The 24,534-nt window shown below is 35.9% G+C and overlaps 2 protein-coding genes across 7 annotated transcripts in view; one reads left to right on the top strand and one right to left on the bottom strand.

Annotated features, from left to right (window-relative positions):
* The window catches only part of puc (dual specificity phosphatase puckered), a 206,406-nt gene that overhangs the window by 103,243 nt on the left and 78,629 nt on the right, over positions 1-24,534 (bottom strand). The gene's annotated exons all lie outside the window — the stretch shown is intronic.
* Positions 45-3,427, top strand: LOC147065377 (uncharacterized). Of its 2 annotated transcripts, XM_085956588.1 has the most exons (3): positions 298-380; positions 613-1,869; positions 1,925-3,427. In XM_085956588.1, exon 2 carries the CDS (start codon positions 659-661, stop codon positions 1,838-1,840), a length of 1,182 nt encoding a protein of 393 aa, XP_085812714.1. In that variant the 5' UTR covers positions 298-380; positions 613-658; the 3' UTR covers positions 1,841-1,869; positions 1,925-3,427. The 2 variants fall into 2 exon arrangements, with proteins under 2 accessions (XP_085812713.1, XP_085812714.1); XM_085956587.1 differs by adding an exon at positions 45-98 and having other exon boundaries at positions 220-3,418.

Genomic DNA, 24,534 nt, shown 5'->3' with positions numbered 1-24,534 from the left:
CGAACTCCTCCGAAACGGCTCGACCGATTTTTATGAATTTTTTTATGTATAATTGTTAGGTATGAGAATAGGTCAACAAGTATATTTCATACCGCTAGGTGATTCGGGTATCTCTATCCAGAAAAAAAATTCTTTAAGGCTCGACCGATTTTTATGATTTTTTTTATGTATATTTGTTAGGTATGAGAATAGGTCAACAAGTATATTTCATACCGCTAGGTGATTCGGGTATCTCTATCCAGAAAAAAATTTCTTTTATTTTTTTGACAATTTTTTTTTTGTATTTTTTTTTTATTTGGCATCAAAAAATACCTATAAACCAAAATTTTCACCTTGCTACCTCCACTCTCCCATTTTTTAATCGCGATTTTAGTATTTTTGTATGAACAAATGAACCGTCGTTCGTATTTCAAACAGAACGAAATTATTTATGTTGTTGAATGACAGATGGCGGTACGTCCGAGAAGAATTCACGAGAAGCGTCACGTTATTTTGACAATTCATTCGGCATATCACAAGGCAGTGTGTGCAAAATGTTGTACGATTTATTTTAATTTATCTATTTGTGTGTGTGTGTGTGTGTGTTGTGTTACAGTGTACAATGCCAGCAAGACGTAAGGGGGCCTATTTGAGCCGTCAAACGAATAAAGCAACAAACATGCGAAACATTAGAGCAGAAATCACAGACGAACAAATCCAACAAGATAACGAAAATGTGCGTGTGAGCATGTCGCGATTGCGTGAATCTCAATCACAAGAGGCACAAGCTGAACGAAATCAACAACAACAATTGGAACGGAGACAAGCGCGCCGGTTTGCAGTTAACACGCGCAGAGCAAATGACCGACAACGCCAACAAGTACATCGAGCATTATCCGCTTCGTTCCTTCGTCTTGCATTCGAATACGAGCCAGATATTGAATATTCCGCTCATCCGAAAGTGCTGATTGGTGCTATGGACAAAGAATGTCCCCATTGTCATGCGCTAAAATTCAAACATGAGTCAGCCGGTATGTGTTGCGCATCAGGAAAAGTGCAACTACCAGAAATTGAGACACCACCAGAACCATTGAACGGCTTGCTCATCGGCACGGATCCAAATTCAAACCTGTTCCTGAAATCCATTCGCACATTCAATTCATGCTTCCAAATGACTTCGTTCGGAGCTACAGAAATAGTTCACAATACTGCGGCAAATGGTCAACAATTCCATTCAACGTTCAAAATCAAAGGCCAAGTGTACCACAAAGTAGGCTCATTGCTGCCAATGCCAAACGAACCACATAAATTTTTACAAATTTACTTCATGGGCGGTGAGGACATCAATCGCGTAGATGCACGTTGCGGCTACAATAACCTCAATTCGCCTAATGCTAGGCGCATCGTCGGCGAACTGGACACCCTATTGAATGAGCACAACGAATTATTGAAATTCTTCAAATCATACATGCACGAATTGCAAAGTGACAACCACGCTATTGTCATCAATCCTGATAAAACACCAGCTGGAGAGCACGTGCGTCGATTCAATGCGCCTGTTGTTGACGACGTTGCTGGAATCATGGTTGGCGACCGCACATCGCCGCGAGAAATCGTGATTCGAAGAAGAAACAATAATCTGGAGTTCATCGCTGACACACACCGTTCATACGACGCTCTCCAATATCCGCTAATTTTCTGGAAGGGACAAGACGGATATTGCATAAACATTAAACAACGAGATCCCGCCACAGGTAATTCATTCATTATAAACATCATTATTCATTTTGAATTAATATTTATGAATGAATTAATATTTTTGAATATGTTGTTACAGGAGCCGAAACAAACAAGAAAGTGAGCTCGATGGATTTTTATGCGTATCGTATGATGATTCGACGCGGTCAGGACAACGTCATTCTGCGATGTCGTGAGCTGTGCCAACAATTCATGGTTGACATGTACGCGAAGGTAGAGAGCGAACGACTGCGATTCCTACGACACAATCAACAGAAGCTGCGTGCGGAAGAATACATTCACTTGCGAGACGCTATCATGAGCGACGCCGACACCGCCGAAATTGGTAACTCTATCATTCTACCATCATCCTACGTAGGCAGTCCACGTCATATCCAAGAATACATACAGGATGCTATGACTTTCGTGCGCGAGTACGGACGACCGTGTTTATTTATAACGTTTACATGTAATCCAAAGTGGCAGGAGATTACATCTTTGCTATTGCCAGGCCAAAATGCAATACATCGTCATGATATTACAGCACGTGTGTTCAAACAAAAATTGAAGTCTTTAATGAGCTTCATTACAAAATTACACGTATTCGGTCCCACACGTTGCTGGATGTATTCGGTAGAATGGCAAAAGCGAGGATTACCTCATGCACACATTTTGATTTGGTTAGTCGACAAAATACGCCCTGAAGAAATCGATAGTGTAATTTCCGCGGAAATTATAGATCCGTCTACTGATCAACTACTGTTCGATATTGTTACCACAAACATGATTCATGGCCCATGCGGTGATCTGAATCGTTTATCGCCTTGCATGGCAGATGGAAAATGTACAAAGCGTTTTCCTAAACATTTCACCAACGACACGATCACAAATGTCGACGGATATCCAATGTATCGTCGAAGAAATACTGATAATGGCGGACAATCATTTACACTAAATATCAACAACGCAGACATTGACATTGACAATCGTTGGGTGGTACCATATTCGCCTCTGCTGAGCAAAACATTCAATGCTCATATCAATGTTGAGTTCTGCAGTTCGGTGAAGAGCATCAAATACATTTGCAAGTATGTGAATAAAGGCAGCGATATGGCTGTATTTCAAATTCAAAATACCGATGTGAATGCTCCTCGATTGAATGACAACGACGAAATAATGCGCTACCAAATTGGCCGGTACATCAGCTCCAATGAAGCTGTCTGGCGTATCTTTGGTTTCCCAATTCATGAACGGGACCCAGCAGTTATACATTTAGCCGTCCATCTTGAAAACGGCCAGCGCATATTTTTCACCAACGAGACAGCAATTGAGCGTGCCATAAATCCACCAAAAACTACACTCACCGAATTTTTCGAATTGTGTAATCGTGCGGATACTTTCGGTGCCTTTGCACGAACATTACTCTATTCCGAAGTACCTCGCTATTTCACATGGAATCAAACAAAAAAATGGATGCCCCGCAAGCAAGGCACACCAATTGTTGCGTGCCCCGGCCTATTCAAATCAAACACTTTGGGCCGAGTATATACAGTCAATCCAAGGCAGATTGAGTGTTTCTATCTGCGACTGTTGTTGGTTAATGTCACCGGCTCATTATCATTTCAAGATATACGCAAAGTGAATGGGCAACAGTATCCAACATATAAAGATGCATGCCTTGCACTCGGCTTGCTCGAAGACGACAATCACTGGGACGATATGCTTGCTGAAGCAGCATTGGGCTGTACAGCAACACAAATTCGTCTACTATTCGCTATAGTGTTTGTTACTCGCAGCGATTGTTACTCGCAATGTCCCACTACTGACTCATGAACAAAAAATCATTTACGACCGCATTATGCTGGCAGTTTTGGCGGGACAAGGTGGATTCTTTTTTTTGGATGCACCAGGTGGAACTGGCAAAACATTTCTCATTTCGCTAATTCTCGCCAAAATACGATCAAATAATGGCATTGCATTGGCTGTTGCATCATCTGGCATTGCAGCAACTTTATTGGATGGAGGCAGAACAGCTCATTCAGCATTTAAGCTGCCACTGAATATTCATAATAACCCAGACGCAATGTGCAATATAAAAAAACAATCGTCCATGGCCACAGTGCTGAAACAATGCAAAATTATCATCTGGAATGAATGCACTATGGCACACAAACATTCTCTTGAGGCGTTGAACAGAACACTTAAAGATATAAAAAACAACGACAAACTATTCGGCGGCACTCTATTATTCCTTTCAGGTGATTTCAGACAAACACTTCCCATCATTCCACGTTCAACGTACGCTGATGAGATCAACGCTTGCTTGAAATCATCGCCACTGTGGCGTAATGTTGAAAAGGTCCAGCTAAAAATAAACATGCGCGTGCAAATGTTACAAGATCCATCTGCTGACACATTCTCGAACCAATTGTTAGATATCGGCGATGGAAAAGTTGCTGTCTATGAAAATACTGGATGCATAAAATTGCCCACTAATTTCTGCAGAATCGTTGATTCGCAAAATGCTCTCATTGACCGCATATTTCCCGATGTACGCACACAATACATAAATCATGCGTGGCTAGCAGAAAGAGCCATTTTGGCAGCAAAAAATGTGGACGTTGACGATTTAAACTTCAAGATACAGCAGTCATTGCCAGGCGATTTGGTATCATACAAATCGATCGATACAGTTTGCGATGTCAACGAAGCTGTAAATTATCCAACAGAGTTTTTGAACTCACTGGATTTACCAGGCATGTCAACACACCTTCTACGACTGAAAAAGTTGGATCTCCGGTTATTTTACTTCGGAATTTGAACCCACCACGGCTGTGCAATGGCACGCGATTGGTCATTAAAAAATTGATGAAAAACATTATCGAAGCCACCATTTTGAATGGCAAATTCCAAGCCGAAAATGTTTTGCTGCCACGAATTCCAATGATTCTTACAGACGTGCCAATTGAATTCAAACGCGTTCAATTTCCTATTAGATTGGCATTCACAATGACAATCAATAAGTCGCAAGGCCAAACTATGTCTGTTTGCGGCTTAGATCTGGGCACACCATGTTTTTCACACGGACAATTGTACGTGGCATGTTCTCGCGTGGGCAAACCATCGAGCTTATTCGTGTTAGCTAAAGACGGACTGACAAAAAATATTGTACACTCAATTGCTCTTCAAAATTAATATTGATTTTCTTTATTTCATTTTCCTACTTTAGGATAAAAAAATTATATTTTTTTTTCACTTTACATTTAACTTTTAAGAGATCAAACAATGAATATGTTATCGGCGGTCATCGTCTACAGTGCTCCATTCCTCTTTCTGTCATAGATATCATCCCCACACACTTACAATACATTCGTTATTTTTTATTTAACAACCAAAATATTTACTAGAAATAATTTAGATGGCAGAACAACGTTTGCCGGGTCAGCTAGTTATTTTATAAAAAGAGTAGGTAAGGTACCTATGTAGTTATGTAGTTTGGCAATGTGCGTAGTTGGTATTTAAATATTTTAAATTTGTAAAAAAGTAGCCTATTTACTAAAAAGCCAATCCAAATAAGATTAAATGTTTACAAATAAAAAAGCTGGAGTTTATGGATTTATTTTATCAAGCATTATTTATCAAGTAAACAACGCGCATTCAATATTTGGTTCCTGTCAGCACACTTTTTATCCCTTGATCTATCTATTGCCTAAACCAGTGTTTCCCAAGTGTGGTACGCGTACCCTCTGGGGTACGGGAAGGGTTTGGTGGGTGTACGCGCTGCACCGGGCTTTGGTTGCGCCTGGTCCAACAAGCAGCTTCAGACGGATTCTTGAAAAATAAATATAAGGGGTGTACTTTAGCATCATTTTGGTTGCAAATTCATCCAGTTTTAACAAAGAACGTCCTGAAATACATCTTGCATTTTCCAACTTCATATAATATATATGAAGTTGCTTTTTCAGCATTTGTAGTAGTCATTAAATCAAAAAAAAGGAACAGGCTTTTGGATGTGGAACCGCATCTCACGTTAAAATTAACAATCAGGGAACCAAATTATAATGATCTGTCTCAACACAAACAAATTCTTCTTTCTCATTGATTATAATGAATGTTTTTTATAATATAACTTTTTTTAATTTTATTATGAATGAATTTTATTTTTCGTTTATTATTTTATTTATGTAAGTACTTATTTAAAAATGAAAAAATAAATATATTTTGATTGTTATTAAATAATGCATTTTTTGACGAGGGGTACTCAGTGTTACGAAAATTATAGAAGGGGTACACAGGTGTCGAAATTTTGGGAAACACTGGCCTAAACTAGTAAATTGAACCCATCTGCTACCACAATTTAACTATGGTAACACGTTTTCGTTATTTTTATTGCTCCTAAATAAAATGGATAGCACTCGGAGCAATTTCATAGACAAGCTTGTAAACGTTCCTGTAGAGCAGAGCTTAACAGTAGTCTTTTACTTTTAGTAATGCGGGAAGAGATAAATAAATATGTGGAGGAACGGCTTCGGGACATCCATAATTTTGTGACAACTTGGCACATAATTAATATTATTAAACGAAAGGTACCTAATCTGTGTAGAACAAATAGTTTTTTCATCACTAATGACAATCTTCTATCGTAGGTATACGATTTTTTAAAGATAATTTTTAAACACAGGTGTACCACCTCTGATTTTGGCCGATTACCGCGTAAGCATTCGGACAAACAATTCGCACAGAATGTTCAATTTTAATGACCGGTGTTGAAAAAAATGTAAACATGAATGAGTCAGATTTTTTTGTGGAAAGGAAACTTGAACAAACACAATTCAAGAAGCATGAGATATTGAGATATCATACTTTAATTATTTAAATACATACTTACTTATATTATGCACGAGTATTATATTAATTTATATAGCACGCATTATTATAGAATAAAATGATATACTTATATTATAATATTATAAAATACTGTGTTCAGAAATAGGGGAATAGTTTTTTTTTTTTAAAAGAGTTAAATTAATTTTAACGAATATAGTATGCGAAACGGGAAAGGGGTATGTCAAATCATCGCCACAAAATTGGAAAATTAGTATATATAACACAGAAACAGACATTGACATGCAACCTTCAATGCCCTATGTGTTTTCATCTGAAGTAGTGATTTGAGACATTTTCCCTATTATTTTGCACACAATTGACTGACTGATTGTTAAAGGAGTACAGGTGATGACATAATCTATATAGTAAAATACGACTTTTAATATCACAGTATTTACGCGAGCGTGAAAATGGAATCAAACATATTGTAATTGTTTTGTATGGAACGTGTTAATCGTGTTTTTCCTACAATTGGACTCTATGCACTCATGTGTATAAAGTGCAAACAATTGTGTTATTAGTTTCATAGCAACAACGGTAAGTTCTACGTTCTACGCCTCTACGAGGTATCCAAGTCCGTGTAATAGAAACCTGGCACGGAGGGTTAGACATAGAATAATGATCTTAAACCATTTAATACTCGTCCAAAATAATTGAAAAACGGTGACGTACAAGGTTGGTAGGAATTCCGTTTTTTTAATCTCATTCATAGTTTAATTAACTGAGAAACCATCACAATTAAATTAAACAAGAAATGAAAATATAATTAATATTAAATTCTACAGGTTTTTAAAAAAGGTTTGTCGATAGCTATTTCGGTTGTAACACCATTATCAAGACTAGTCAATAGATTACAAGACATAGTCTTGATAATGGTGTTACAACCGAAATAGCTATCAACAAACCTTTTTTAAAAACCTGTAGAATTTAATATTAATTGTATTTTCATTTCTTGTAAAATGGAATTCTACCAAGTAAATGCTAACTCAATTAATAAATTAAATTAAAATTATATAGGTATAAATAAATAAAGCCTTCATCTTCTGTATTTTCTATCAGGTCCCTTAACACGTATTTTTCTTGAGAATAAAATTACTTACTTATAAGTTTTATAATATTCTATCCAGTCTCCATATACCAACGGTTTGAAGTTTATGCACCTATAATATTCTTTTTAGCACTACAACAGGCCATGGGGCCCAAATGACAGCTGTAATGTAATGATAATAAAACATTTTTTATAGTAGTAGAAGTGAAACAATCACAGACCCCCAGGGTTTGAGAAAATCACTTAAATATATTGTAACCTCACCGGGATCGAACCCGTAGCGCTCTACGCACGTGCCTATATATAGATTTTAAATTTCCGGGTGGCGATCAAAATAGTTAATTTTGATTAGATACATTATAGGATTAATAATTGTAATTTTTTTTAAACTTATAATTGTCAATATAGCCAAAAGAACATAAGACCGCAATCAAAAGTCTGAAAATTTTTAGGTTTTTTAAATATTTAAATGCTTATTCATAGAGTTGTCGGAATTCGTTGGGTCAATAATTATTATAAATTATATTTAATCGACTTCCAATGATCCGTATTACAAATAAACACATCGACTGAATCATGCCGATTGATTGACCATTCTTTGAAATCACTGTCGTATTAAAAGGTCTGATCCTTATGACCATTTAAAATTGTTAGTCACTAATAAAAGAGGTATTATTACACAATACTCCTGATAAATCCAGAGTTTAGTTTATTTGATATAAATGTATTAAAACATGAAGCAAGTTAAGAAAATTATATTAAAAATAGTGTATTTTTTACGAAATCTTTATATTAGAAAAACAAACTTCACATTAAATTTATGGTTCACAGCTTTTTATAAAATTACACACATATTTGAAGCAGTATTTTATTCACTGTGGTAATTTTAAGCAACTATATGATACAATCTACACGGAGGACGACCCCTGAGTATTCAAGAATTAAAAAATCATTTCCAAAATAAATAATAGAAACAAAAATATTTCCTGAATCTCATTAAGTAGGTAAGTATATGGTTCTAAAATAAATTATAAAATATTCATTATTTTTTATTTATTTATATTTAAAAAAGACATATTGAGGACATAACAAACTATTAATTCAAGATGTTGACAACATGCCATTTAGAATAAAAAGTACAGATAAATCAACCAAACAAAGCAAACAAAGCAAAAAATATTTCATAGCAAAAGAAATAAAAAAACATTATGTACTATATTGTAATAAATGTAATATATTGCAAATATAATTAAATTTATCAAAATAGGTTAGTACCTAGCTAAAATAATACTTGTAAATATAATAAATAATAAACACTACAACCGAGGTGGACAAAAAAAATCCAAAAGTATAAATAAATGTTAAACTATTTCAAAAGGGGAATCTTAAAAAACTTTGACTTATTCGGTTATTGTGTCGTATTTATGTTTTTATCTAATACTAGCTGACCCGGCAAACTTCGTACCGCCTCAGAATCAATAATCTTGTGTTAACTTATTAGCTGAATTAAAATACTCAAAATGAATTAAATTCAATAAATGTGCAAAAATAAAATCAAAATGAAATAGATTACATAGTTTTGGTTGGTTCACATTTCGAAGCATGATAACTGCCAAGTTAATCTTCAGTTGTAAATTGTGCGGTGGCAAGCCAGGCAGATCCAATAAGTTTAAGAATTCAGTTGGATAGTTGGTTGCTTCTTCTTCGTTTATTATACAGTCGATAGATTTGAAGGAATGCATTGGACCAACGATTTGATTTTGAATTGTGGAGTTTAAGTGATCCACATCTTTGTTCTTTGCCGCAAAAATTGCTCGTTCACTCAACCAATTGTGATTTTTGTGGTTAGCAATGACGTTCGGGAACACTTTGTTGATGAGGTCGTCCTTTGCTGAGACGAAATTTCAAAAATTCGGCGGAAACGAAATCAATCTGTTCGATTCGTCGACAGGAACACGGCAGTTACCGATAGTCTGCAATCGCTTAGAGAAATTGTCGGCAGATGGATCGTTTAGCAATGCAACTCGCATGTTCGTCGTCAGCCGAAGTTTCTTCACATAGCGCCACAGAGTCTATGATTTGAGGCAAGCGTTCATTTCATCGGCAGCGGTCGATCTTGGAATGACTGGTAGTGTTTGGCAGAAATTGCCAGATAGTAGAATCATTGCGCCACCAAAATATCTTGAGTAATTGCGCAGATCTTTCATAGTTCGATTGAGTGCTGCCAATGCGCATTTGTGCGCCATTGTGCATTCATCCCAGGTGATGATTTTACTTGCTACCAAAACTTTGGCCATTGCTGAGTGTTTCGCAATACTGCTTGTCGGTGTTTCAGTCATTTGAAGGTTTAACGGCAATTTCAACGCTGAATGAGCCGTTCAGCATCCTTCTAACAACGTGGCCGCTATCCCAGAAGAAGCAACTGCTACAGAAATTTCGGATCTCGCACGAACAGTGGCCAAAATCAATGTCATGAGAAATGTCTTCCCAGTTCCACCAGGCGCATCGAGGAAAAATAAACCACCATTTCCATCATCAATTGCCTTCATTGACGTATCGTACACTTCCTTCTTTTGGGGTTCAACATTAGTACATTCGATCGAACCGATAGGTTCAATGCATCTTGATCATATTCAGGTTCACGTTCCGATTCTCGATTAAAAGCGTCATTCATTCCACGATCAGGCGTTGGCATTCCTAACTTGACTAACAAACTGCCGCACATGAGATAACACATGTCTTCGATCAAAAGCAAAGCCTGGTTATGTATTTCCTCATTCACTTCGAGATCGGGATTCTCTGAACTGACACAAATTCGATGTAAAATGTCTTCTGACATGTCATCCTTGTACTTGTTCCACAGTTCAGGTGGATTTGATGGGAAGCATGTCGAAATAATGATAGCAAATAATGTGCGTATCTGACTTTGAGATGCAGAAACAAATGCTTTATCGATTGTCATGTCCCAATGAGTATCATTTTCAAGCAAATTGAGCTTTTGACATGCAGCACGAAATGTTGGGCACACTACACCATTGACAGTTCAAAGTGATTCAAATGATGTCGGCCCACGAACATTTACCAACAACAACCGCAAATAGAATCATTCGCCATTCTTCGGATGAACTGTGTAAATGCGACCAAGAGCATCAGTAGAATGCACATCCGGATGATCAGGAACCGCATCGCCTTGCTTCCGACGTTGAAATTTCTTCGATGAAGCGTTCCAAGTGTAATAACGTGGCATCTTAGAGTAGAACAACGTTCGTGCAAACGGATTGCTTTGGCAAATCGAAAAGAAACTGGTCAATGTTAGCGCTGGAGATATTTTAGCACGTTGAGCAACATTTGATGCGTTGAAATAAACTTGTTGACCATTCTCCAGATGGACCGCCAAATGTACAGCAGTGGGATGACGTTCATGAATGGGGAATGAGAGAATACGCCCAATTGCTTCATTGCAGTTCACATATCGACCAACTTGATAGTGCGTGATTTCATCGTTGGTATTGGGAGTTTGAACGCCAAAAACTACAATATCGCTCGCTGCCTTTGGTGACATATTTGCAGATGTATTTGACGGACTTCACTGAATTGCAAAACTCCACGTTGCAATGCGCCTTGAATGTTTTGGAAAAAAGTGGCGAATACGGAACAATCCAAGTGTTGTCGACCACGATATCGTTTCACTTTATTTTCGTTGTGATAGTTCTACCGTTATCATTGGGTGATTGACGCCGATACAGTGGATAACCATCATTGGCAGTGATAGTCTCCGCCGTTAAACTTCATGGACAACGCTTGGAACACTTGTCGTCGCCATGCACGGTGATTGGGGGTTGATGGCGCCACACTGTCCATGAATCATGTAAGTAATTACAACATCATGCAGGTCTGGATCGGTTTCGGGATCAGGAATCTCGGCACATATGATGTCATCTTTTTGGTCTGGTCGAATTCTTTCGACCCACCAAATAAGAATGTGTGCATGCGGCAAGCTTCGTTTTTGTCATTCAATCGAATACATCCAGCATCGAGTATCCCCAAAGACGCGATGATTAACAATGTAGTTCATCAGCGACAGGATTTTTTGTTTAAACACACGTGCGGTGATGTCGTGCCGATCACTTGATGTTTGTCCGGGGAGTAGCAGTTGAACAATTTCTATTCATTCGGATTTCATGTAAAGATGATGAATAAATCTGGACGACCGTAATGACGAACATGTGTCATTGCATCTTGCGTATATTCATGCATATGACGTGGGCTGCCAATGTACATCGCCGATAGAATAGTCAATCGACCAACATTAGCTGAATCTCCTACGGTGCTGATTGCATCGCGTAAATGAATATACTCCTCCGATCGCAGTTTGGCTTGGTTCAACCGAATGAAAGTGAGGCGCTCCGTCTTGATTTTAAGCAATCGACGAAATCGCAGCGAATAGTTGTCAGCATTTTGACGAATCATCAAATGATAAACACTGGAAAATTAATCACATAATTCAAAATTACATAATGAAGCAGTTATCGATGCACACACAATCACAAATTTGATAACCTCACAAAGTGAACATCTTCGAAGGCAACTTACCGTTTGAAAATCACGATCGAAATAGCTATTTGCGCACCTAGCTGGTAATCGGCTCGATTATTCACGTAGATCGATTGTCAAATGAAGTTCGAATGATGGTTTTTGAAATTGGTAGGTAAATGTAAAAAAGATTCAGGCAGGACAACTTCCTCCAAAATTCGCCGGTGTATACAACAAAGTCTTTCGGGATTATCTGAGGCTGAACTGAATCAACTGTCAAAGGATAGATAATGCACACAACGCCTTTCATTTGTTTGTTTGTTTCTAATTTATTCTTTCTGTCATGTATCGTTGTATATGGATTTAATTTTTTTGTGATTTTCTTTTATTTTCGATTGCGCGTTCATTGTTCAAAATGTCAAAATGTATGAGAAAATTAATTTTCTTTTTTTTTTCCGTGAATTTTTCCAAAGTTTTAATACTTATTCTGCTATTCGAGGCTGAGACAAATCCAACAATGCAAAGATCGTAAAAATCGGTCCAGCCCTTCTCGAGTTATAAATGGTGTAACTAACCCGACTTTCTTTTATATATATAGACTAGCTGACCCGGCAAACTTCGTACCGCCTCAGAATCAATAATCTTGTGTTAATTTATTAGCTGAATTAAATTCAGTTTTTTATCAAGTTAAAATGAATAAGTTCAATAAATGTGCAAAAATCAAATCAAAATGAAAAGTATTTTAATTATATTGAACTGTACACACTGTACACACACGATGACCGCGTGGATTAAACGCCGGTCTATATCTAGTGTCGAGGGTCCCATGTTCGAATCCTGGGTCTGGTAAGTTCACATATTGTAATTCAATTTCAATTCAATGATGACTACCGAGCCAACCTTCAGTCATAAATTGTGCGGTGGCAAGCCAGGCAGATCCAATGAGTTTAAAAATTCAGTTGGATAGTTGGTTGCTTCGTCTTCGTTTGTTACACAGTCGATAGATTTGAAGGAATGCAGTGGACCAACAATTTGATTTTGAATTGTGAAGTTTAAGTGATCCACATCTTTGTTCTTTACCGCAAGAATGCTCGTTCACTCAACCAACTGTCATGTTTGTGATTAGCAATGATGTTCGGTAACACTTTGTTGATGAGTTCGTCCTTAGTTGAGACGAAATTGGAAAAATTCAGCGGAAACGAAATCAATCCGCTCGATTCATCGACAGGAATACGGCCGTTACCGATAGTCAGCAATTGCTTGGAGAAATCTTCGGCAGATGGATCGTTTAGCAATGCAACTCGCATGTTTGTCGTCAGCTGAAGTGTCTTCACATAGTACCACAGAGTCGATGATTTGAGGCAAGCATTTATTTTATCAGCAGCGGTCGATCTTTGAATGACTGGTAGTGTTTGGCGAAAATCGCCAGACAGTAGAATCATTGCGCCTCCAAAACTTCTTGAGTCATTGCGCAGATCTTTCATAGTTCGATTGAGTGCTTTCAATGCGCGTTTGTGCGCCATTGTGCATCCATCCCAGGTGATGATTTTACTTGCTAACAAAACTTTTGCCATTGCTGAGTATTTTGCAATGTTGCATGTCGGTTTTTCAGTCGGCAATTTCAACGTTGAATGAGGCGTTCGGCATCCTTCTAACAACGTGGCCGCTATCCCAGAAGAAGCAACTGCTACAGCATTTTCGGATCTCGCATGAACAGTAGCCAAAATCAATGACATGAGGAATGTCTTCCCAGTTCCATTGGGCGCGTCGAGGAAAAATAAGCCACTATTTCCATCATCAATTGCCTTCATTAACATATCGTACACTTCCTACTGTTGAGGGTTCAACAGTGGTACATTCGTTCGAACTGATTGGTTCAATGCATCTCGATCATATTCACGATCACGTTCCAATTCTCGATTGAAAGCGTCGTTCATTCCACGATATGGCGTTGGCATTCCTAACTTGACTAAAAAACTGCCGCACATGAGGTAACACATGTATTCGATCAAAAGCAAAGCCTGGTTATGTATCTCCTCATTCACCTAGAGATCGGGATTCCCTGAACTGACACAAATTCGATGTAAAATGTCTTCTGACATGTCATCCTTTCACTTGTTCCATAGTTCAGGTGGATTCGATGGGAAGCATGTCGAAATAATGATATCAAATAATGTGCGTATCTGACTTGGAGATGCAGAAACAATTGCTTCAGCGATTGTCATATCTCAATGAGTATCGTTTTCAAGCAAATTGAGCTGTTGACATGAAGCACGAAATGTTGGGCACACTACACCATTGACAGTTAGACATTTCGACTATCATTCTTTCTTTTGTTTGTTTGTTTCTTCTTTATTGTTTCTGTCATGTATCAGAGATGGCGTTGTATATGGATTTTAATTTTTTGTGATTTTCTTTTATTTTCGAATGCGCGAGGTTTTCAACGTTCAAATTCATCGATGTCAGTCAAAAGCTTTTCCATACAAAATGTATGAGAAAATTAATTTTCTTCATAATTAATTTTTTCCGTGATTTATCCAATGTTTTAATAGTTATTCTGCTATTCGGGGCGGAGACAAATCCAACAAATCAAAGATCATAAAAATCGGTTCAGCCGTTCTTGAGTTATAAATGGTGTAACTAACCCGACTTTGTTTTATATATATAGATTATTTTACAATTTTTTTAATATCACAATATTGATTAAAATTATATATAGAAATTCAGATTAGGTAGGTACCTATCTACTTTAAAAATTATCTCTGCCAAATACTATTACTTGAAGAAGAGAAAAACTAAATATTATAACGGTGTGTTAACTTCTAATTAGTGTCAATACTCAATAGTTGACATTGCATGGCAATTTGTGAATCGATATCATAATATTATTATTGTTTGTTGTATGTTATTTTATTTTTCATAAAATAATATATGGCTGAACGACTAATCCATTTAAGGCTTTCAGTCTGAAGAAAATAATAAAACACGAGTGCATAAAATATCTAAAAGTTGAGATCACCAGGGCCATAATAGTCAAGAGATACATCGCCATTATTTTATTGCTGGTCTGCGAATAATAAATTAATGGTTCCTACAATATTGAGTGAGTTCATCTACCATGTTGAATTATCTATTGACATTATCGAGGTTTCTAGATGCGATTTAAATAATTAACATTGAAAAATGCTGTAGGCCTGGCGACGTCGGAACGTCAAACTCACACGAAGAAAATATGTAATTCAATTAGTCGACAACTCGCAATCCAGTTTTGAGTTAGAACTAACTACTAATTAACATTTTTGATCACTTTACAGGGGAGCATTAAAACTGATGATCAGCTCCAGTGATGAAAACGTATTGACAGTAAAAATAGGCGACATTTCATTGGAATGATTTATTTACCAAGGGCAAGAATAGAGTTAATAATTTAGTAATATTGTGTTTAAAATTATATTAACACAATATGATGTTAATATATTATGTAAAATAAATAACCAACACCACATCACATGACGACACACGATTGGGCAGACGTCTCGCGGAGAATTATTTTGATAATCATCATAAGTTATCGAAACCGCCCCTACATTTGCAATAATTTAAGTTTTATCGAACTAATTTCGAAATGAATCAAAAATATAGTAGACATAAATATCAGTCGATTACCGTTTTATTTTATAAAATAACATCTGATAATTGGATAATAAATAAATACATTAATATGTATTATAATACAAATACTAATATTCATATACTTAAATATAATACTATTTATAGGTAGGTACATCGTAAGAATCATAATACGAGGATGGGTCAATAAGTCCTTAGAAAAGCCGACAGGTGGCGCGACTAGTACTGTAAGCGGTTTGTTTTCATGCAGCGGCACCACCGATTCAGTATGCTGCGAAGTTTCAATCAGATTGGTCGGGTTGTTGTTTTTTATTTTCGTACATTTAAAAAAAAATTTGCTTGTTTACAAAAATGGAGAAAATTGAGTTTAGAGCTGTTATTAAACATTTTAATATAAAAGGGTTAACAGCAAAGGAAATAAAAAATGAGTTGGATTTAGTTCACGGCATATCTGCTCCTTCACTTGCAACTATTTATAACTGGTTAAATGAATTTAAACGTGGTCGTACATCAACAAAGGATGAACCACGCTCAGGACGTCCTGTAGAGGTGACTACACCAGAAATGATCAATAAAATCCACGATATGGTGTTAAGTGACCGAAGATTAAAGTTGAGTGAGATAATTGAGGTTACAGGGATCTCAAAAGGTAGCATCATTTCTATTTTACATGACAAATTGGGCATGAAAAAAGTTTCTGCAAGATGGGTGCCGCGTTTGCTTACAGTCGACAATAAACGCAATAGGGTGGTGGCCTCTAAAGCCCTGTTGTCGCTCATGCAACGCAATCCGGATGAATTTTTTCGTCGCTTTGTGACTGTAGATAAAACATGGATACACCACTATACTCCCGAGACGAAAGAACAGTCAAAGCAGTGGATTGCGAAAGGCGAACCATGTCCAAAGCAGGCGAAAACCGTAAAATCAGCTGGTAAGGTTATGGCTACTGTATTTTGGGATGCACGTGGAATTATTTTCGTTGACTATTTGGAAAAAGGCAAAACAATAACAGGGGATTATTATGCATTTTTATTGGACCAGCTAAAAAACGAAATTGAAGAAAAGCGGCCTCATTTAAACAGGAAAAAAATCCTCTTTCATCAGGACAATGCCCGTGTTCACACATGTTTACGATCAATGGCTAAAATTGAAGAATTGAAGTTCGAATTGGTCGACCACCCACCGTATTCGCCAGATTTAGCCCCCCAGTGACTTTTTCCTTTTCCCAAACATAAAAAAATGGCTAAGTGGACAACGTTTTTTTTTTCAAATGAAGAAGTCATCGATCGGACAAATGCTTATTTTGAGGACCTTCCGAAAACTTATTTTTCTGACGGTTTAAAAAAAATTGAGAAACGTCTAACCAAGTGTATTGAGCTCCAAGGAGATTATGTTGAGAAATAAAAAAAAAAATACAAAAATAAAAACTGTTTTAATGCTTTTTTCTAAGGAATTATTGACCCACCCTCGTATGTACTTTGATCAAAAGATATATGTATTATGCAAACACGTAGGTATCTTGAAAACTTAAAACACTCATGTCGATCTCTACCCTCTTTACTGATAAAATAATATGCAACATAGGATTGAACATAGGTACCTGGATAACCAATAAATATTATTCAAACGCTGAGTTACAATATGCATACCTAGATAATATGGATTTTTTTAGTATTTAATAATACAATATCTGCGGTTTTTGATACATTGTAAATAATTTCAAACAATTGGTTACCTGATTAAAAAAAATATCATTAAAGTCTCTTCGAACAAATTTAAGATTCATATTAACGATGTTGAAGAAAAGCTTCTGGTATAGAGGTGGGCGGGTAAATGAATGAAAGTGATGACTGATGACACAATTAGGTCAAGTTTTACATACAAAAATGGCACCTATGTTAAACTGAATCTGTCTTTAGCGATTTTTATATAATAAACAACAGAAGGATCACTTTGGAAAAATCAATATATTTAATTCAAACCGTTTTAATGAAAAATACGAGTTTTGAACGTTTCATAAAAAATAAAGTCACTATACTTATTTGAAAAGGTGTATTTTTATTTTTTGACAGACTTTAAAAATTATTATAAAAGAGTACCTAGTTACGTAAAAGATTTAAATAGTATAACATTGGGTAGGTATCTCTGTATCTTGACCTTTGGTTGTATCAACAATTATTTTTTGCCAAATACCTACCTATATTTTGACTTCTGAAATGAATATCAGTCGTGGGTGAATTGGTAACTGTATCCTTTGTGTGGGATGATTAAAAACACTGAGCAATACCACAAAATACTATACATTAATACAGTGACGTCCCTAGGCAAAATGCCGCCCCTAGGCAGCGTCAAAAAGCCGCCCCATTTTTTATACAGTATTTTTATCACCCTTTCATGACCTTTCAGTATTTAAGAAATGTGTTGTATTGATACATTACTAAAAAATATACACCAATAAAGCATACAAAATTAAATTTAGATATAAAAAGCGAATAAATATAATTAAGTTAGACACTTACACAAATCATCAAAGTCTGATGTATTTAGTTGATATTTCTGACAGGTAGGTACAACATGTAAACAAAATATTTTTAGCTATTTCTATAAGTATACCAAATCTCGATTTGCCGCCCTTCGAGTAACTGCCGCCCCCAAGCGACGCTCAATCTGCCTAACCCCACGGGACGTGACTGAATATAACTCGCCAAGAGTATAAAACCATAGTAAGAGCAATGTCATAATTTGGAGATGTTAGGGTTTAAAAATTTCATTTAGTAAGAAGACATAGAGTTTCTAAAATAACACGACAATGTTTGGTATATAATTACATTATGCCATTTTATTTTGTTAATTAGGTACCTATCTAAGTTGTTTCACATTAAAATTACTATGGTTTTACTTTTACTCTCACGTTTAGGGCCGCCTTATCCATAAGGCATAGTGCCTAAAGTTTACGAACCTAATATTATGCCACTCATAATGATCACTTCGATGATCCTTCAAACTACAAATGTGGCGCAGAGGAAACTGCTGAACAGTGATGTTATGTACGCTTGTTCCGATGAACTGCACCATCGATGATGTGTTTGAAGCCAATGACGTTGCCATCGCGGTGGCCATGGCATGGTTGGGAAAGGTTTAGGCGCATCTCTCACACGGACGCGATGTAAGAATGTAGCACTGTCATACATTACAGGTTGCAGTTTGCAATATTAACTTGAAGTTCGAGGAAATTTGTTACAGTGTCGATCTTCCATTATGCTGGAATTGAAATTAATTTAATAAATTTAATCACTCAATGCAGGCATTTTTTTCTAATAGACACTTATGTTTCTGAAGTATTTTTAAATTATGTAGGAAAGTAATTTATTAGCTTAGGAACTATGAACTCTCTGACTTCTCCTGTTCCCCATATGAAGTTGGTTTTTGAAGACATGTTTTCATATTTTGTATATACTTAAGACACTTGGTGAATAAATGAGAATCACACATTGAGAACGTATTCAGTTCGCGGTTGAATCATCGCAGCAGGTGATGGTGCGTTGATTAAAATAAGCATCAGGTACAGCACCAGTTAATTGTTTTGGTGAAACTGCAGATGTTCAGCTGCTAGTGCGAGCCAAAATGCAGCATGCCAGGGAACAAAAAGAATTCGCAGCACTGTGCTTCAAGATGCAAGCCGCAGTTTGCTTACATGAGTCATACGCAATAATAGTGAGGGTAAGAACTATTTACTATCTAACTATACAAAACGTATAGTATACAACAGTGCTTCTCAAACTGGGAGTATCAATATTTTTCCAGGGAGAAAGTGGGGAAACTATAACTTGTTGTATGGCCTTGGCACTAGTTATAGTTTAAGGTTTTTTTCTTCAGAAAAATATTGTTACATTCCTTCATTTTTAATAACGTAAATAAAGGATGATAATTCGTCAGGTTACCATTCATTTTAGTCTATTATCCTCTCACCCACCATAAGTGCAGTGTACTAAGATCGTGGAAAATGGAAAATTTAACCCTCAACTGACCAAATTATTGGAAAATAAATCAAGATCATTAATTTAATTTTTCTTTTTTAACATTTGTAAATTATTATTCCTACTTAAAAAAGTACTATTATTGTAAACAATATCACTACTATACATTATTGCTATACTACTATATTATTATTACTATAGCTGTACCTATTATAGTAAAAAAATCACTTATGACATAATTTAATTTTGTATTTTTTCAAAATTTTACGTAGGTACGCTACATATTTTTGACGATTGTTTATCGATAGTGCTGTTTTTCTGGTATACCTATTAAGTATCATTTATTTTAAAAATTCACTATTTCGCCATAAGCAATAATATGATGTGTATGATAGTGTTCATTATTGTTTAAGGAAAAAATCACATATAATGTTATTAATGCCGAATGAAATGTACTACTGACGAATACTAAAAACTAAATAAATTTGAAGAACTTTTAATTGTGTTTTTAGATTTAGGGGACCGAACTAAGAAAAGTTCAAGAACCACTGGTATAAATCCTTGATATACGAAATACTTATTGCTAGCAGACGAACTTTGATACTTGTGGTTATTTGAGATGGCAATTGTATTATTGGACTCTATTTCAGTTTGCGGTAGATAGGTACTCAATACCTTCATTCAGTGATTCAATGATATACCTTCATTCAGGGCCGTAACTGGATTTAAATGGGCCATGTGCAAAGTTTTATATTCGGGCCCCATATTGTTTTTGAAGAAAATAATAATAAAACATAAATATTACTATGTAACGATCTACTAATTGAGAAATGGTAAAATGTACGTGGTAAAATTCTATTCTACAAAACTAGGTAGGTAAGCAGCTGCTATCAGTGGTTTGTGTACATACGTACGTACATTGCGTACATTTTTTATTTATGTAGATACCTAGTGTCACGCACTGATTTTTCCGCCCCTGTGGGGGGCGCTCCCATAAGGAGTAGTGCCCCCAGCCGCTCGGTCTGACCCTGGTAGTCAATGTGCCACCGGTGGAATGATGATGACCCTCGACAAGGCCGAACAAAAACAAACGATATGTTAGATATGTACAAGTCCCGCAGTTTGCTCTGGCAGGTCCCACGACTTCTCAGGGTGAACTGTGGATGAATAAGTCGGTCGCAGACCATGTAAATATAGGTAATAAGGTAATAAGGTTATAGGATTAAATTTGAATTAAATATATATTGGATAAAGGGGTTAATTAAGTTAGATTTTAAAATAATTAAATAATAATATTCGAATTAATTTTTAATTAATCAGTAATAAATGTGGTTATTTTTGTGACTTCGGATATTAGTTGACTCTTGTTTATTGAGACTTCGAACTGTGAACTTCGAATATTAATTGATTTGACTTTTCTTGTTTCCTACTAATTGTGGTGTATGGATAATAACAATAAATCGAGTTTCTTTTAATTATTATAAACTTTGGGACTTTCGATACCAATGTGAATGATACTTTTGGACTATAATCCTTGATGAAGGAATGCCATAAGGCCAAACATATTCTAATAACAATAAAATACGAGTTCTGAAGATTTCATCTGGTGTTTAATTGACTTTGTGCCCCGTGACTTCTTGGTTACTCCACGTCCATGAGGTTCCTGCCTGTTCTTCCACATTAATGAACCTCCACTTCCAAGTGCCTGAGCTAGTCAGGAAGTCGGAGGCCTTCACTAGGTACGTATATTTCGTAAATATTGTTTGAATATTTCTAAGTTACCATACGGCAATATCACACAATATTAAAATACTTCATCTGTTGTCTGTAAATATTCAATTAGTTGCAAAACTCTAAACTGATATAGGTAAATCATTCTACAGTGGCACCATAGGCGTTTCGCCTGTGTATTAGAATTGTCCGCTGCAATGCCTGATTCAATGCTAACAAATACCACTACAACTGCAAGTCGCTTTTTCCGTACCCATGGTGCCACTGTAGAATGATTTACCTATACTATGTGGTATAATATATAAGACGTATTGTATGATTTTCGACAGCATCCTTACAAGCAAGTTACTTGTATCTACCTACCTATATTACATGTAAATTAGCGATAGTTTAATGGTATAACCAATGACATAAAATAGCCAACGACTAAAACACAAAATGTATGGAATTTAATATCATTTATATAATATAATATATTATATACTATTGATGACATACCTATTAATCGAGAAACAAAGAAGGATGTTGATCGACACGTTAAAAATCTATTAACTGAACCGGCGTTTACTTGGTATAATATTATAATATTATGTAATGGTTTTGAAAAAAGTAATTTTTGTTTCAAAACTATAAAAAACTTTATCTTATATTTTTGACAATACCCGTAGTATTTGTTAAATAACATAAGATAAGAGGTAATTTATCTGATTTTCCACACATCATTTTTGACCGTTATACAAATTGCTGCCCGAAAGCAGTACTGAGATAAAGGGAAAAAGGTAAATTTTGAGATAAGTATCCCAATCTATTGCTGAAAGCAGCATAATCACGAAGTTTTAAAAAAAATGTAATACTTACTCAATTCATTGTCCCCACAATGGGGGGGGGGCTGACAGGGCTCTAGCCTGGGGGCCTGGGCTCAGGAGGGGCCCGGCGAGGCGAGACGACCAGATAAGTGAGATAAACACACATCAAAAATTTGCTTTAATAGTAAAAAAAAAAGTCGCGCGCTATTTTCATTCAGTAGAATTATTATTTAAAGTTATGTGGTTATACGATACAATTTTTAATTGTGTGTCACTCGACATCTAATAATTCAAATGGATGTATTAAAATATACAATAAACTAAACACTAAATATACACATTAATTTTACAGCGTACACCATTTGGAAAACGCTACTGTAGAGCGTCACACTGCCTTTATCCTTAGCGATAGGTATGGGGGGGCTGCCAAAGATCCTAGCCTGGGGGCCCGCTTCACGATGTGGGGCCCATGACTCAATTTAAATGAAAAAATGCAACTATTGCATTTATTAAAATTTTCCTGTAATTTCAAAGCAATATTGGTAGGTACAACTGAAACAATCCACTGTCAATAATCGTTCATATAAAATCATACTATCATATATTATAATATTATAAACCACAGAAAAAACAAAATAAACATACATTTAACTATTTCATTTGTACGACACATACATTTACGTTCAATATAATATTATCCCACAAGTAGTATTTTTGACTTATCACATTCTTGCTTTTGGATAGCGAAATAATAATTATTCATGTATTTCTGTCCCTACATAATATTACGTTATCATTGTAAATACGTATGTATATACTGCAGGGCTCGAAATGGACCGGAACACACCGGAGCGCCGTTCCTGTTCGTGAAATTTGTAAAGTTATCGCTCCGTCTCACGGATAAAATAATTTGACCGTCTGAGATAGATATGCCATAGATATAATAAAAAATCTAGCACCCTTGTGTTTATAAAATACACATAAAATTTGATAACCTTGTTAATATCCTCAGAAAATTTTCGAGCGCTCCGGTTCGCACACTTTTCCATTTCGAGCGCTGATATACTGTATGTAGGTACATAATAATATCGTTGTTTTTAATATTATTGATATCATATTTTTAGCCACATAGTTATAGGTAAATCATTCTACAGTGGCACACTGGGCGATTCGCAAGTGTATTAGTGTCATTTCCAATATAACTGCCAATCGCTTTTGCCACATCAATGTACCTACCACTGTAGAATAATTTGCTTATATTTTGTTGATATGACTGTTACCAGGACGTGATAATTTGAATGACTCGTCCTCCCTCTAAAATTTGGTAAAATAATATATTATTTTGTTGCACTACCCTTGTTCCATTAAAGGTTTATAGAAACCAATAAGCGGACAATGACATGGCCGTCAGACAATTAAAATATATTAATACTATTATTAAAAGATGATAATATAGGTTTAATAGTACATAGTAGAATATTAAATATCACAAATTATAAATCTAAAGAACTGTTGAAAAAATTTCATTTAATTCATTAGGGTTCGGTTCAGTGACGTTCCTAGACAAAATGCCGCCTCTAGGCAGCGCCAAACGCCGCCCTATTTTTTATACAGTATTTTTTATCATCCTTTCATGACCAAAATATCTAAAAAATGTGTTGTAAGTTTATATACATTACTAACAAAATATATACCACTAAATCTAATTTGAATGTCATCTCTGCTTCAATAGACAATATTGTGAGTCCACGATTTCAGATACATTTAAAAATACACTTGACAACTTCCAAAAGTCGCGAGTGACTGGAAAAAATATTTCGATAAATTTAAAATTAGGTAAGTATGAACCTACCTATAATTCTAAAATCTACACGTGTCATTGCTGGTCATCAAGAACGTGACCTCCAACAGCAACGGTAGTCAAGTAGACATCGCGAACCCAACCAAATAAATACAGTCATGTTAAACCTTGTATGTTAATTAATACATTTTGTTTCCAATCAGTGAGCTGATTTTTGAATGGAAAGATATTTCCGTTATTAGGTACTAAGTTTAGGTAGCTATTTTTAGATAGGTATACCTAATTATTCTCCTCGATTTGCCGCCCTTCGAGTAACTGCCGCCCCTAAGCGACGCTCGATTTGCCTACCCCCACGGGACGTCACTGGTTCGGTTTAATAAATCATATATCATATCTTGTAGTAGT

Source organism: Rhyacophila brunnea, unplaced genomic scaffold (assembly GCF_057557595.1).
Source record: "Rhyacophila brunnea isolate RB1 unplaced genomic scaffold, BYU_Rbru_1.0 scaffold_6, whole genome shotgun sequence".
NCBI lineage: Eukaryota > Metazoa > Arthropoda > Insecta > Trichoptera > Rhyacophilidae > Rhyacophila > Rhyacophila brunnea.
This window is presented reverse-complemented; position numbering and strand designations above follow the sequence as displayed.